The following is a 16,060-nucleotide window of genomic DNA, read 5'->3' on the forward strand; positions in this document are numbered from 1 at the left end:
ATTTAAGTACAAAAAGCAGAGAACTCGATTGATTCTCCATAAAAGACATGCACTCCACTCCAGCTAAGGCTAAAAAGTCTTGCCATTACCAAGAAAGCATGCCTTTCACATCAAACAACAGATAGCTAGTTCCCTGTGAAAACTAAATCAATAACCAAGACAGAACAAAGAGGGTACACCATTAAATGGCTACAAGATTTGTCTCATAACAAGCACGGAATCATTCAGTCCACTGGCATACAAGTCAATATTATTCATTGTCACTATCGTAAGCCATTCAGATTTCATCAACTACAAGTCCGCTACTAGAACCTGGCCCATTTCGGCATCATTTGAATTTTACTCCGGTAAAGGAAATGACATCATGAGCAATTTTCTGGAATCACATAACATGCATGTGTGCCACCAACCCAAAAAAAAAAAAAAAACACCGAATCACTTGAAACATTCAATTGATGCATGTAGGAAACCATCGATCAAGAAATTGACAATGTAATATTATGAATACTACAATATTGTCTCCTGATAAGTAAAGAGAGTTCCGCACATGACAGTACCACAACTTTTCTAGTTCAGAATCATCATCATTGTTTCTAGAGTTTAATTAAAGGTAAAAGGGCAAGATAACTCGTTTCCAGATATCATATTTCACTAAGACCTTGTTTGAATTACAAGAAAAACATTTCTAATACAATTTTTTTTCCAAGGAAAAATTGTCTGTTCCACAATTTAGAGGGAAATTATACGATTATAGTTAATTGAAAGGGATATTATCATAAAATGAAGGCCCCTCAAAGTAAAAATTGATTAAGGTTGGTTCAAGTTATCTTTTTTCTTAACTGAAAAAAAAGGTAAGGAATTTAAAAAATATTTTCCTTTCCAAACATTTCCGTAACATTCCTGCAATCCAAATAGGGCCTGAGTATGTGTAGATTTACACCAATTCAAGTACATAAAAACATGTAAAGATATTTCACAAGAAGCACATGGTGGTACCAAAACATCTCTAGTTCAGAATCATTATCATCGGTTCTAGAGTTTAACAAAAGGTGAAGGGCACAAGATTACTCAATTCTAGATATAACATTCCATAAAGTATGTGTAAATTTACAGCTATGCAATTACATGTAAACATAAATATCAATCAAAGATAAATTCGTTGCTTGTTGAGATTAGAAATCAGTGATTACAACAAAAAGGCGGGTCACCTTACGTGTAGATATTCATATATCCTCATGGATGCCTTGTTAGCCTCCTCTACAAATTCCCTGAATGATAGAACCAGAAAATAGATTTAATCAAACAATAAAAATCATCACATTGTAAACATCACATAAAATATAAAAATTATATTAAAGAGGACATCAGAGATCATTACATATCAGGATGAGTATTTCTGCAGAGCTCAGCAGAATCAACAACAGAGCAAACCTAACAAATTAAAATTAAAATCCCCTGATTATCCTCAGTATTCCAAGAAAAAATTTAAAAAAAAAAAAAAAAAAAAAAAAAAACTAAACCCTAGCTGAAACGTACTGTGTCTGAAATCTCATCCATGGCACGGATAATTTCTACTGAAGGAGGGAGCTGAGAAATGTAAGAAATGAGTTCACCTGATCTGAAAAATCACGAAGAATTAGAAATCGATCGAGAAAGAAAATTAGGGTTTTTTTGTAAAGAGTATTTTTGCATTTACCTCTCGATTGCTTCATCGACAAAACGTCTGAAGCCTTTTGCCGTTTTTAAGACTTCGAAGCCATAAAGGCCGTGTTCTGAACTTTCTGCTGTTACAGGAGAAGAACCAGAAACCCTAGGTGTGGTGAAATTGCGAGAGGATAAGGGTTTTGAAGAGAAAATCGATGAGCTTCTACGAAGTAGGGCAAACATGGCTGGTATTACTGGACTGAGCGAGGAGAAGAGAGATGAAAATAAGGTAGTTTATGTTAGGGTTCTCGAGTCGGGCAACTGCAAGCCCAGGCCCGGCCCGGACCGGACCAGACCGGGTCATTTGATTTCTACCTAGTGGGGCCGTTTCATTTTCTTTTTTACCTTTGATTTCTAACAGTGGGACTACATGTGACACTGGGACTGTAGGTAGTAATTAATGCTACATAAATTAAGGGAAATACATCAGCACAGCCATGTTTTGATAATTGCAGTAACTCATCTTGTCTTTATCGAGTTCAGGTTCCACTATGAATGGGTCACATACTAAGGGGCCGTTTGGATACGCGGGTTTTAGAGTCCAGGTTTTTAGTTTGAAAACAATGTAAATGAGGGTTCATGATCAAGCTGTTGTATGTTGTCCTACAGCGTTTCTTGGATTTTAAGTGAGAAATTCAGGTTTTAAAAATCTCTCATGCATTCTAAGATTTCTAAAACCTGGAAATATGAGAGGATCTGCTACTCTCATGTTAACGGAAAAAAGGGCGAGAAGTTAAAATGAGTCAAAAACGACAGCTGGTCCGCTTCTTCTTCTCGTCTCTTAGCTACAATTTTGAAGAAATCCTGGATTCTAAAATCCGTGTATCCAAAAGGCTCCTAAATGTCCCACTCATGTGGGCCATTTGATTGGTGGCCCAAAATTGAATATGAGAAGCATTTTTTGAAAAGGGAAAGTTCACTGTTCAAAAGGCTAGGAGTGTACGACCAATTGAATATTTGGGTTCCTCCAAATAAGTCAACCTCATGATCGCCGGACCATTTTGTCGTTGTTAAACTGTTTCATTGATCTGAGCATCGTGTGAACTTTATTTACATTAAGGATTGATAGGAGATAGAGAGAGAGAGAGAGATGAGATGAGAAAAGTTAGGGATTTACATAGATTTACCCGAGAGAGAGGGGGATTTTAACACATTTCCCAAATTTCTTAACCCATGGTGGGAATTTAAGTAAGTAGAACTCACCCCTAAAAGCTAGTTATTAGAGCGAGGGTGCCCATTCCATGTGGGACTATTTGCTTTTACGTGGAACCCCAATAGATTATGATTTAATTGTATGATGAATTTTATGCCCTTGTGATATTGATGTGAGAGAGACCACAGCTGGAACTCTAGCTGGGAAGGAAAATCGATGAGAAGAGGGGACAGGAGAGAAATGAGGGCGCTAGAGCGGTTTGGTGAAAAACAATATTTTGCGCTAAAGAGTAGGAATTGCATCTTCTTTTTTTTGGAAATGGCATAGTGTTTGTGATAAATGCATTGCCCTTCTTCAAGATAAATTGTGAAATTGAATAGGGCAAAGGGCACCTATGACACCCCCCTCCCCCCGGGACATTGTGTATCTAATTCGACATTCATAGTGTAGTGAATGATATTTTTTATTCTTTTTCCCAATTTTCACCCTTTGTGTTTGTCTGTTCATAAAAATAAAATAAAGTGGACACATATGTGGTGATGGAGCTCACATGTAACTATGGGGAAATTGAGCACCAAGAATCCCATATCTCATGTTTTTTCTCCGGATAACAACGTAAAAGAAAAGTAAACAAAAGAGTGAGTTTTGGTCGGGACATGGTTTCTAACTTGGGACACATACAAAGGAAGTGAGTGAGCAAGAGTAGGATTCTCCTACACTTTTGGGGACTTAGTGCATGCCTGTTTGTTTGGCGTACCGTTTGAAATAGCGTTTAAAACGCCGTTTTGCAAAACGGTGTTTTGGTTCAAAACGGTGTTTTGCCAAACGGTGTTTTCATGTTTGGTTGGCCAGATCAAAACGGCATATTAAACGGCAAACGGATGTATTGTGTGTTTGGCTGCAAATGCCACAAAACAGAGTTTTAGTGGTAAAATGACCAAAAGGGGCATTGTTTGGTTGGCCTCAATGTAACTCAACTACTCTCTCATTAGGCCCAATATTAAAAGGTCATTAGGATCTCATTCAAACACTACTAAAATTAAACATCATTGCCAAAAAAATACAAAACAAAAGGTATAGGATATGCTAAAGAGGAGGTGGGAAATCATTTTCAATTCAAGAAAAAACAGACAAGTTTTCTCTTATTCTTCTTTCTTAATACCCTCTTGTTTTTTTTATAAGCACACACTTTCTCTCTATTTTAAACTTCTTTGATTGGAATTTGCAACTCATTGGGTGGTAAAATCCAATTAAAGAACCATGGTCATGTTTGCATGGCAAGAATTTTGTGGAAAAGTTAGGGAAGGAAAAATATTTCTAAAATTTCTTACTTTTTTTAGGCTTGAAAAAAAGATAATCGGAACAAACCCAATTCAAATTTTGTAGAGAGACTTACAATTTATGATAATATCCTTCCAAATTAACCATAATCAGAGATTTTGTATGGTGTAATGTAAGCTCTTCCAAAAAAACAAAGGTGTAAAAATGGGTTTGGTGAGGGTAAACATGTAAAAACCCAACACCCAAAAACTCCGTTCAAAACGGCGTTTTGCAAACGGACCTCCCCCCCTCCGTTTGCAAAACGCCGTTTTGAGGGTTCAAAACGGCATTTCAAACGGCGTTTCAAACGGTGGCTGCGCACCCAAACACTCCCAAACGGCCGTTTGGCCCCAAAACGGTGTTTCAAACGCCAAACGGTGTTTTAAACGGTACCCCAGACACGCACTAAATGTTCCTTCTAATAGTCTAATGTTCTGGTGTAGTTTGCATGAAAGTTAGAGAGAGAAAACTTATACAAAGACGGCAGATTAGGGAGAAAGGAGGCCTGTAAAGAAAGGAGTGTCAAGGGTCTCCCTAAACGTCATTGTATTTCTTTATCTTCATTCTTAGAGTGTTGCCAAATTAGCAATGAAGGTTCAACGAGTAAGTTTTTGTCTTTGTTGCTTTACTTTCTTGTTCTTTATTCTTTTGTATTATCCTTGTTACTTTTTGGTTCTACACTAGTATTTCCTTTACTTTGTTGTTATTTGCTATTATACATTATCTTTTCTACTTTTGGTTACGCACTTCACAACCAATGTTTGTTCATATATACAAGTATTCAAAAGTATACAAGTATGAAAGTTCTATAGATTAAAAGTATACAAGTATAAAAGTACCATGCATATGTATGTCTACTAAAAGGGAGATGATATTTATAGAGAGATGATTTTTTTGCCCCCTGGTAGGATTATGCGCCCCCACTTTAATGTGAATTGTGGGCAGACTTTAATGCTTTTTTACATCAAATCACGCTAAAAGGGGGGGCGCTACATGAGGAGGTGAAAAAATTATCGCCCTAATTATATCCCCGTCTTGAGAGACTATTTCACTCCATCGCGACTAAGTGGTCCCAAGCAATCAGCCTTTCACTTTTTAGTGAAGTGTTGAGATTAAAAACACGCCTTTAAGTGAGATAATTGATCTTAGCCCGGTACAAAATAGTGAAATGCTGATTTCTCAACAATGCACTTAGTCGTGATGAAGGTGAAACAGCCTCTTCTTTTGATATCATCGTTCCTCACTACATTTTAAATTCTCTGATTAGTCATTGATAGCTTATTGAGAATTGTAATAGGGAATGACCAAAGAGAAATAAAGAAGTGCTAACATCAAAACAAAGGGATACCCATATATTTCATCTCTCTTCAAAATTGATCGTCACAATAAATGTAGGGAGATCGATGATATTTTCACCCCTCTGCAGTACGCATTCCACCCGTTATAACGTGAACAGTGGGCAACTTTAACACTTTTTAACGTCAAATCACGTTATAAAGAGGCAAATGTGTACTGCAAGGGGGTGAAAATATCATCGCCCTAAATGTAATCTTACATATTAATATGCCATAAATGATGAGAAAAAGTGTCCACGGTATCATCGCAATAAGAGTCTATCAATAATGTTATCTTGGTATGGGCATGTTGGATGTAGTCTCTTTTAAAATTGACTAAAAAATTGCCTAAAAAATAGTTTTCCATACCTATAATCTCTCTTAATCTGACTTTTCTTTTCTTCAATGAAACTTTCTCGAAGAATAGAGAAAGAAGAAAACCTAGTCAGAGCTGTTATATATTTTCCTTTCCCCCTTATTTATCAGGCTACGGAGGTGATTTGCTTCTCACCCTCTTCATCTTCTTCCTCCCTTCTATCATTTTTCCAATATTGATAGCTTAGTCATATATTTAACAAAATTATGTATCCATAATAAGGCAAAAGTATGCTTTTCGTTTCAATAAGACAACCATTGATGGTGTATCAAAGCTTTGATTCTTTGATCTCTTGTTTTCTACAGTTCCACTATTATAAACCTTATGTTTCAATGGCGTGGGGCCCACCATTTAACACAATATGCATAGCAAGTTGGGGCCACCATTAATTTTACACCTAATGTTTCGATGGTGTAGTGCCAACCATTTTTACACCACATGCACCGCATGTTATGGCCCTCTATTCACACCTCATGTTTTGGGTGGGTGTGGCCCACTATTTTCCACATATGCATTAACTAAGAATTCTAGTCCTCCCTGTAAAGCTACTCACAAGATTTTTAAAATATTTACTGATTTAATAGGATGTTCTAAAACACCCCACAAGATTGTGGAAATATTTATAGATTTCTCTTCAGTTGAAATACTTCAAAAATAGTACAAATGATGAATGGGATTTGCTAGGTTCCATCACAAAAGGCATATTTCTTTGGTGAAATTACAGATATTTTCCCCTTTTTTAACCTTATCTCACTACATTTAGATAACTACCCAATACCCCTAGGCCTATTAAATCAGTTCTAGGTCTCACCGAGTCCCATACCTAGGCAGATCCCACTCAGGACAGTAACAAATTATTGTTGGGTTTTATCACGAAGCTAGAAAAACGGGCATGCAGATGATAAAAGTGAAAAGTGGACGAATCTAATACAGGCTGTGACAGGAAAAGCAGACAAATGGCTTGCAATAACACATTGGCCACACTTCCTCCTCTATATATATACTTCACTACCTTCCTTTCTCCTTTTACAAGAAAAAAATAGGGTTTTTTAGTGTGGTTCTATGGCGACTACGGAAGAGTCAAGTTCTAAGCTCAGCAATACCTTGAAGGTGCCAATAAAACCCTCATCTCAAAACCCCCTTTATAGCTTTCTTTTGTACGTCTTGTTTTGTAGTTTGTGAGTAAAAACCATAACCATCTTCAAAGCATAGCCTTAGTACAAAGGGAAACCTTTGTGAATAACACTCTGGGTTTTATAGTGGGGTTTTACTTTTTACTCTGGAACCGTACCATGCATATCTCTATATAATAATATGTGATTAGATTGGGTTTTAACTCTCACAGGAAATAATCAATGGCGATGAATACACAAGAGATGGCTCTCATGATCGGTTAGGTAGACCAGCTCGGAGAAGAAGAACAGGGGGGTGGCAATCTGGAATGTTATTGCTAGGTAATCTTAACAATACCGTATTTTAATAATCTGCATGACATCTTTATACTATAGACGCCCCACTTTTAAGTCTGCTCTCTTCCATTTATGAAAATGAGTGGACTTTCATCACAGCTGCCAATGCTGTGAGAAAGTGACGTACGTATTATCTAAGTCAAGATTTTATTCGCTCTGGAAATCTATACGTGTTAAATTTGTTTCGTAGCTTTTGCATGGTCTTCTTATCTCTGTTCACACCAGAGATAAGAAAAGAAACATTAAATAGCTTTGGACTTTTGTTATAGCATTTGAAAATGCTAAGAAGACGGTGTTAAATACTCTCAGGTGTCCTGTTGTGCCACATGGATTTGATTAGACCGTTGGTATTTGTCTTAAACATGGGGTGTCCATTTGATATGGGACCAAGTCCATATGGGTCACCCCATGATGTTTCGCAAGATCAACGGTCTCGATTGCACGCATATTATGTCCATGGGATTGTAGAATTGATCATAACTATCGATCCCCGAGAGTATTGTCTAGCTAATCGATTGTTAGCATTATGAGTTATGACAAGCCCAAACCCATTATTAGACTCAAAATTATGTTTAAATTTGAGTCCAATAATCGGTTTGCCTCTCACAATAGAATGTTATCATCTTAAACGAGCATAGCTTGAGACAGAGAGAGAAAGGTTGAGAGAGAGAGAGAGAGAGAGAGTTCGAGATGGAGAGACTCCAAATCGTGAAAAGTGAGAAACCTGCTCACGAAAGCAAGACAAAAAGCCTATAAAATAGAATCGGTTCTTATGTTAAAAATGGAAAAAAGGGTTTTGGACTAAAATGGGTAAGCAAATTGCAAAAATACTCTTTGGCCTGTTCACAAAAATTGAGAAATTGAAGGGGGGCAAAGGATAATTTTGGAATTAGGATAGCTATATCTTTATTTATCTATCTATCTATCTATAGTATATACTAAGCATGTTTTTTTCCATTGTCATTTGCCTTTTTTTTCAGGAAAAGCTTTTATTGGAAAATATTTTCCCCCACAAAATCGTTTGCCACCCACTACAAATTGCCCTAATTAATTTGGTACCCTTATTAATTTCGATCCCCACAAAACCGAATTTCACGCACACGATAACCCATATAACTTGCTAATTTGGCTATCAATTTGACTTTGTGGCCCTCTACCAAATTTCGAATTTCATGCTATTAATATGATTTTGTCAATTTGGGTCAATTTTGCCACTATCATTTATGTTTTATACCAAATCAGTTTTAGAGAGAGAGAGAGAGGGAGAGAGATTTTGGTAGATTTCATTGGAGATTTTGTAGGCTTTTTTTAATGTTGTTAAATGAAAAAATTTCAGCATCTAAATAGTGCGTCTCTCTCTACTAAATCGGTAACTAATTGAGAGAGAGAGAGAGAGAGAGAGAGAGAGAGAGAGAGAGAGAGAGAGAGAGAGAGAGAGAGAGAGAGAGAGAGATTTAGTGTTCTTAAACTTTAACAGATGTTTTTCCGATGTTGGAGTGTTTTTACAACTCACGCACAGGATGGTTTGGGCCGGATTTGATATGGTAGGTCTCACTATTTTACACCCATGAATGGGCCCACTCCACTCAAATCCATTCCTAGGATGAGGAATGGATTTACACAATGTTTTGGTATTACAGGTTCCTCCAACTTCACTTAAACCACACATCGGGCGGGCCCACTACTTTATCTCATGTTTTTATATGGTGTGTCCCACAATCTCTACCCAACCCCTATGTAGGGTGGGGCCCACTATCCATGTCTTGACGATTGAGACCCACTATTTTACACCCACGCATAGCATGAGCAGAGAGAATGCTAGTTTGTTCTCTAAAAGCGGTCGGCAAAGCCTCTCTTTCACGACTCTTTATGGAAGCTTTCTTATTAAGAAGTATCTTACTTATTCTTATCGAAAGTTTCTCAAGTACACACCATTAACATGTTTCCTTTTTAGAATAGGGCTCTTTCCCTCTTTATTATATACAAATATGTTATTGGTGTAGGTTGTAAGGAGAAGAGAGGGATCACTATCATTTTTTAACACTAATAAAATTCATTGGCTCGAAAAGATCGAATTGTATAGAATACATGAGCACTACAACCTGCTCTCCCCCCTCCGCCAGCGCGCGGGCGGGTTCTATAAAGGAAACATGTTAATGTTGTTTAAGGAGAAGAGAGGGATCACTATCATTTTTTAACACTAATAAAATTCTTTGGCTCGAAAAAATCGAATTGTATAGAATACATGAGCACTACTTTCCAATAGGGTATATATATATTTGAGATTTTCCAAGCTGCCTCCCCCCGGTTGTATCACTTTCCTAAGAGAACTTGGAAGGTCGGGAAATAATCCGGCAACTATAGGGCGACCCACATGGTATTGGTCCTGCTTTACACGTTTCTTATTAGGAAAGTGACACAACTAAACGAAGCCTTAGGGTCTGTTCAGTTGCCATCTTTGCATAGAAGGGAAATGGAAACACCCCTTTTTCTTACTGCATGGTTCTGCTGCCTTTACAAAAGGATTTTTTCCTTTTTAGAAATGCTGAGATGGATTCCGTGTTGGCTGAGTTGGCAATCTGATTCCTTCTCTCTTTTCCTTTGCTCCGTAATGGTAAAAGTTATTTTCTCTCCTTTCTTCAACCAAATCTCACTTCTCCTTCATCGACCGAAGGCTCGCCCTTGCCTATGTCCTCTTGCCTCTATATTTTTGGCGACAGAACCTCTCCATAAACGGTGATGGAACCTTGAATTTAACCATTAATGATGATGGTAATGAGGAAATCTACTAATCGAGTATGAACTCGGTAAACTACGTCCGTACAGAGTTGTAACAAACGCACCTTTGGTAATTATCCAAGTCATTATCTTCTGTAATAGCTATCCCAATAGTTATAGTTATCAACAACTATCATTTGTGAACATTTTCTATAAATAAAGCACTCATTTGAAGGCTCTCTCTATATTGGAGAGAACCAATCCATATGGTTTAAGAGATGGAAACCTGCATATGGATAATGGATCACATTGGAAACTTGCATGCATTGCAGAAAAATATAATGACCACAAGACAAAAATGGAAACCCGCCATTAACGGCGATGGAAACCCGTCATTAACATCGATGGAAACACACCATTAATAGCGATGAAAACTAACCATTAATGGTGATAGACACCATTAACGGCATTGGAATCCTACACACACAGCGGAACGCAATGGAAACCTGCCTTCATTTGTAGAAAAATACAGTGCCGACCAGACAGGAGATAGAAACCCGCCATTAACGGCAATGTAAACCCGCCTTTAATGGAGACTACCATTAACGGCGATTCTATCAATATACCTCTTTCTCTTTTTCTGGTTTTCCCTCTTCCCGACAAGAGTACACCATTTTTTATTTCTTCCTTGTTTTCTTTTCCTTTCTTTTTGTCATGTCATTTCTTTGGGTTTCCAACTTGACACACGCAAATGAGTAGACCCTTACCGTCTGTTTGGATGCGTGGCATAGACTCGAAGAGTAGTTGAATAAGTAATAGATAGGGAAGAGATAAGCATTGGATTGGCCTGAAGAATAGTGGTAAGTAGTGTTTGGCTGTGGAGCATAGACTCTGAGAGTAAGGGAATAAGTAAGGGGTGTCATTCTTAATATAGAGAGAGGAGAGAGAGAGGCACAATTCTCAAGATTTTCCAAGTTGAATTCAGTTTGAAAATTATAAGGAGGGGACAAGACGTGCACCTCACCAGACATGCAATAATTACCAGTGAGACATCCCATGGAGTCTCCGGGGATTTCAATCCAATATTGACAACCAAATGAGGTATGACATCCCAAATCCAAACAAAATCCTGGTAGCGACAAAATCCTAACAGCTACCAGGATTTTGTGCAACCAAACACGGCCGGGATTTTTTATATGAAACCATTGAATCAAAATTCCATCTAAGTTCCTTTGACACAAGTCTCATCAAATAATGAAAAAAAAAAAATCAATTCCTAAATGGTCATAACACAAGTCAACACTTTAAGGCGCTGTTCATTTAAGATTATGACAACAGATTGCAAGTCCAAAACCAATTTTTTTTACTATTGAGTCCAATAATTGGTTTTGAACTTACAATCGGTTGTCATAGTCTTAAACCAACGGGGCCTAAGAATCTTTCTTGTCAGTCACAAAGCTTAAAACCCTAAACATATATCAATCTCACATGTACTTCTATCACATATTGATGTATTTATTTTCAATTGAAACACCTGTTGTGACCGATTTGTGGCAATTTTACCTTGGCGGCTTTCACTCTGACTTTTTACTAGACAGACCTTTCCAAGTAGTTCTCTCCAGGGTCGTCCATGCCCTAATTTGAACACGGGACTTGGTAGTTGCTTTGATACCAAATGTTAAAAGCTCCAGAACTAATAGAACATGTCAGCCAAGGCCTTTTAAACCTATCTCTGGGTCCCACCTAGTCCTGTACCAAAGCGGGTCCACACTCAGTAAAGCACCTTTCATTTTTCCAATTAAATGGAACCATAGCAATGGCATTATTTGAACTTTGAAGTGCTCCACTGTCACGAGCCAGGGAATCACGGAATCACCAAGGAGAAGTAGCAGAAGAAGAGTATTGTCAGCAAGGCTAAGAGATTGAGTAACTAATTCAGTTAGAGTTGTTAGAAAGTAGTTTAGACAGTTGACGTTATTCATAGGGCTATAAATGTAGGTAATGAGAGAAACAGAGTATGTGAGAAATGTGTAGAAATTTTCTTTTATTGTAATTGGAGGTGCTGGTGCCTCGAAGCCAGCAATCTTTCATTTTCTTTCTGCAAGTAAAGATTCATCTTCTTCTTTTTCTTCATCATCTTCTTCAGTTCTTGAGTTAAATTCAGCAATTACATCTAAGCTCATAACATCCACCAACCCCTCACAAACACAGAGCTCTACATTTGATTTGTCCCTTTTTTTCTTAACAGTGAATCAAGGCCTCGCTACTCTTGCATTTGTTGGAGTAGAAGTGAATCTGGTACTTTTTTCGAAAAGGGTTTTGAAGCAGACCAATGCAGAGGCAGCAAACACCTTCAGCAAGTGGATGGGAACTGTAAATTTGTTCTCTCTCATAGGTGCCTTCCTCAGTGATTCCTACTTGGGTAGATACATGACTTGTGCCATTTTCCAAGTTGTCTTGACGGTAGTAAGTACTAAGTAAGCTTTTAATACTCTCATCCACCTTCATGACATGGAAGAAAATTGTGGAAAAATGAAATTGGGAATGATTCAGTAAATCGTGCATATATTGAATAATCTGTATATGCACTCATCCCCGTATCAAACATTGTGAGGTCTGGTCCTTTTGATTTGTCCCTAGATACATTGAACAGAGAGTGGGACGTACAGCTTACCACCATCTGATCATGATTGGACGGTGATGATGAGTGCATGGGATGATTTTTCTTCCTTTGATCAAAATACCCCTACCTTATTGAAATGACCAAAACAACCTTACATAAAAGTTGTGTATCAACATCAAAATTGATAAAAATAGAAAAATAAAAAATGAGAATTTAAAAAAACTTATAAAAAATTCCTAGAACACTCTTATTTCGTAGGAAAAGACAAAAAAAACACTCATATCTCATAAAATTACCAAAGTATACTTATCTCATAAAATGAACAAAATAACAACACACACACACCCCCCCCCCCCCCCCCCCAAATCTCTGGTTATGGTGAGTGATCTGGATCCAATAAGGAACCCTTGTCGTTGAGGGTTTTGCAGGGGCAGCCTCCACTTTATCATTCTAATGGATAATTTACTCTTTGATAGTACATGGAACAAACAGTGAAAAAAATAATTTCAGGATAGAAAACAATAGATTAAGAGAAAGCTAATCTAAGACAACAGGTAATCCACGACAAGCTGTCATTCAAGGTTAGATTATGCCGCAATCAAACAGCCCCTGTAAGGGGTTCTCTTATGAGATAACGTCATTTATGCATAAGAATTCCAAGTAAATTGAGATAATTAGTTTCTTCTATATCTCCAACAAGGTTCATCATCCCCAATGCGAAGATTTTTCTACAACAATTTATAAATATTAATTTAGTCAGATTTTTTTTTTTAACTTAGTCAGATTATCTTGGGTGTTATTTTTTTTGCTTATCCCGTCTTCTTTTTCTCTCATCTTTGTTATGCAGGGATTGGTGTTATTATCATTAACAACATACTTCCTTCTTCTCAAACCTCACGGTTGTGGGAAAATAGGATTTCCATGCAATGACCATTCATCACTAGATGTTGCCATGTTTTACCTCTCCATATACCTAATTGCTTTAGGGAACGGGTCATATGAACCCGCCCTCGCCACGTTCGGGTCCGACCAGTTTGACGAGGAGGACGATGAGGAAAAGCGCTCAAAGGTCTCATTCTATGGCTATTTCTACGTAGCAACAAACTTGGGTTCATTGTTCTCAGAAACAGTTTTAGCTTACCTTCAAAATTCAGGAAAATGGGTATTGGGATTTTGGATATCTACTAGCTGTGCTTGCGTAGCTTATGCCTTGTTTTTTTGTGGAAATTTGAGATATAGACATTTTAAGCCCTGCGGAAATCCGCTCTCGAGGTTTTGTCAAGTGATAGTTGCAGCCATGAAGAAATTGAACAGTGAGGTTCCATCAAGTGTAGATGGCCTCTATGAAGTTCATGGGAGAGGAAGTGCAACCAACAGCAGTAGGAAGATACTTCACACTCAAGACTTCAAGTAAGTTTAGCACTATCTACATGACATTTTATATTTGAATTGGGAATTGATATCCTTGCTCCTTTTTCCATAATGGTACTCCAATATTTGCTTTACACTCTTCTGATTTGCTCTTAAAGGTTGTGACAATTCCCAAGTTGCTCTCAAAAGCAAATATCAGAAAAGTGGTTAGATATGGAGTGCCATTTTCAAAATAAGGATATTGGATATCATTTCCCTTCCTTCATAATCTCTTCAATGTAGCCTGTGACATGATCTTGACTATAACCACAGTTACAAAAAAAACTCTCCGAACAATATAAACCACTGTTTTGAAACGAGGATGCTGGCCAAAATGCAGCCTAGTGCTTTGTTGGTGCTTGTAAATTCGAATTTTCTAAATTAGATGCAAATTTGACCAATTATTTTCTCATGTATTATTTGCAAATCTCATCAGAAACTCAAAACTATTAAAAAAGATATTCTGGCGAAATTTAACTCAGACCCTAATCTAGCAAATACATGTATTTTTCTCTGAATTTTTCCTGAACTCTTCTCAACTATTAGCTGAATTTTTGTAACATTTGCCTTGCCGAATTTTCCCTCAATCTTAACTCTCTAACTATTTCTACAACAAACAGGTTCCTCGACAGAGCAGCCATTATCACTTCCAAGGACACAACCCAAGCTCATCCCCACAATCCATGGCGCCTCTGTACAATCACACAAGTGGAAGAAGTCAAATGTGTATTAAGGTTGATACCCATTTGGTTATGTACCATCATGTACTCAGTAGTGTTCATCCAAATGACCTCTCTATTCCTCGAACAAGGAGCAGCCATGAACACTAACATTGCCACCTTTCACTTCTCACCTGCGAGTATGACCATCTTTGACATCATTAGCATATCAACCTTCATAATTTTTTACGACAAACTCATAGTTCCTTGCTATATCAAACTGTTAAAAAACAGACCCAAAGAACCAACTGAGCTTCAAAGAATGGGAACTGGGCTTGTAATAGCGATACTAGCCATGGTAGCCGCCGGTTTAGTGGAGCTACAAAGGATAAGATACGCAGAAAAAGGCGATGGAGAGCTTAGTTCTTTGAGTATCTTTTGGCAAATTCCTCAGTATGTTCTTATAGGAATGTCTGAAGCATTTATGTATGTGGGGCAATTCGAATTTTTCAGTGGACAAATTCCTGATGGATTGAAGAGTTTGGGGATTGGTCTTTGTATGTCATCGACGGCCATTGGAAGCTATTTATGTAGTATACTTCTGACGGTAACGATGAAGATTACAACCAGAGGTGGACGGCCAGGATGGATACCGCCGAACTTGAATGACGGCCACATGTATAGGTTTTTCTTTCTTCTTGCAGGTTTAACGGCCGTTGATCTTGTGCTGTATGTGTTTTGTGCTAAGAGATATAAGTGTATCTTGTTGGAGCAGAGAGGTGAGGCTAAAGAGATGGAGGATGGAAGGGTTTGAAGTGGGAAAGCTCAGTAGTAGGTTTAATTTCATAACTTCACCTATGTAGGTGATAAATTATATCTAACAGTTCACATGAAATCAAACAAGAGAAAAAAGATTAGCTTTTTACTGGGAAGAACTTTTATATGTTGAATGTATTGAGGCTTATGATCATTTGATAAGACCAGGTCATTTTCAACACTCCTGAAATTGGTAATACGGACCATTGTTTGAGTGTCATGCTGAGTCTAGCCATTAAATATGGAGTAAGCAAATATTTTAAAAACCCTCCATTCTAAAATAGTTATATTTAAAAAAATATATAGTTAGAAATAGTTTATAAAGACACTGCCAATGTATAAGTTCTCAAAATCTAAAACAAACAGAGGCCTTAATTTTTAGTCCAAAAAATCAGTTCCTTTTTTTTTGAAGAAAGTAACAATATTTATTCCAGAAGAAAAGAGTTTACAACAGGGACGAGAAGCCCCCGCAAAAAAG

General features: G+C 37.5%; 2 protein-coding genes across 3 annotated transcripts in view; one reads left to right on the forward strand and one right to left on the reverse strand.

Annotated features, from left to right (window-relative positions):
- LOC143877527 (Zincin-like metalloproteases family protein) overlaps window positions 1–1,925 on the reverse strand; it is a 34,326-nt gene extending 32,401 nt beyond the window's left edge. The window contains exons 1-4 of one of the 2 annotated variants that reach the window (XM_077379633.1): window positions 1,697–1,925; window positions 1,537–1,618; window positions 1,379–1,431; window positions 1,214–1,268 (exon numbers count right to left, since the gene is read on the reverse strand). In XM_077379633.1, coding sequence (XP_077235748.1) covers window positions 1,214–1,268; window positions 1,379–1,431; window positions 1,537–1,618; window positions 1,697–1,887 — 381 coding nt within the window. In that variant the 5' untranslated portion in view covers window positions 1,888–1,925. The remainder of the gene's footprint in view (window positions 1–1,213; window positions 1,269–1,378; window positions 1,432–1,536; window positions 1,619–1,696) is intronic. The other variant, XM_077379641.1, reaches the window with a different exon arrangement.
- A 5,313-nt stretch (window positions 1,926–7,238) lies between these two features.
- LOC143886587 (protein NRT1/ PTR FAMILY 7.3-like) lies at window positions 7,239–15,763 on the forward strand. Its single transcript, XM_077390642.1, has 4 exons — window positions 7,239–7,341; window positions 12,323–12,540; window positions 13,545–14,107; window positions 14,728–15,763. Exons 1-4 carry the CDS (start codon window positions 7,329–7,331, stop codon window positions 15,578–15,580), a joined length of 1,647 nt encoding a protein of 548 aa, XP_077246757.1. The 5' UTR covers window positions 7,239–7,328; the 3' UTR covers window positions 15,581–15,763.
- Window positions 15,764–16,060: the final 297 nt, after the last annotated feature.

Source organism: Tasmannia lanceolata, unplaced genomic scaffold (genome assembly GCF_043159265.1).
Source record: "Tasmannia lanceolata isolate RefF3 unplaced genomic scaffold, GAP_Taslan_0.1 ptg000002l, whole genome shotgun sequence".
Taxonomy (NCBI): domain Eukaryota; kingdom Viridiplantae; phylum Streptophyta; class Magnoliopsida; order Canellales; family Winteraceae; genus Tasmannia; species Tasmannia lanceolata.

Excerpts from the sequence above, each read along its gene's own strand:
- LOC143886587 (XM_077390642.1), top strand. Across the intron at positions 12,541-13,544 it reads TCCAAGTTGTCTTGACGGTA|GGATTGGTGTTATTATCATT; the intron begins GTAAGTACTAAG and ends TTTGTTATGCAG. Across the intron at positions 14,108-14,727 it reads CTTCACACTCAAGACTTCAA|GTTCCTCGACAGAGCAGCCA; the intron begins GTAAGTTTAGCA and ends TACAACAAACAG.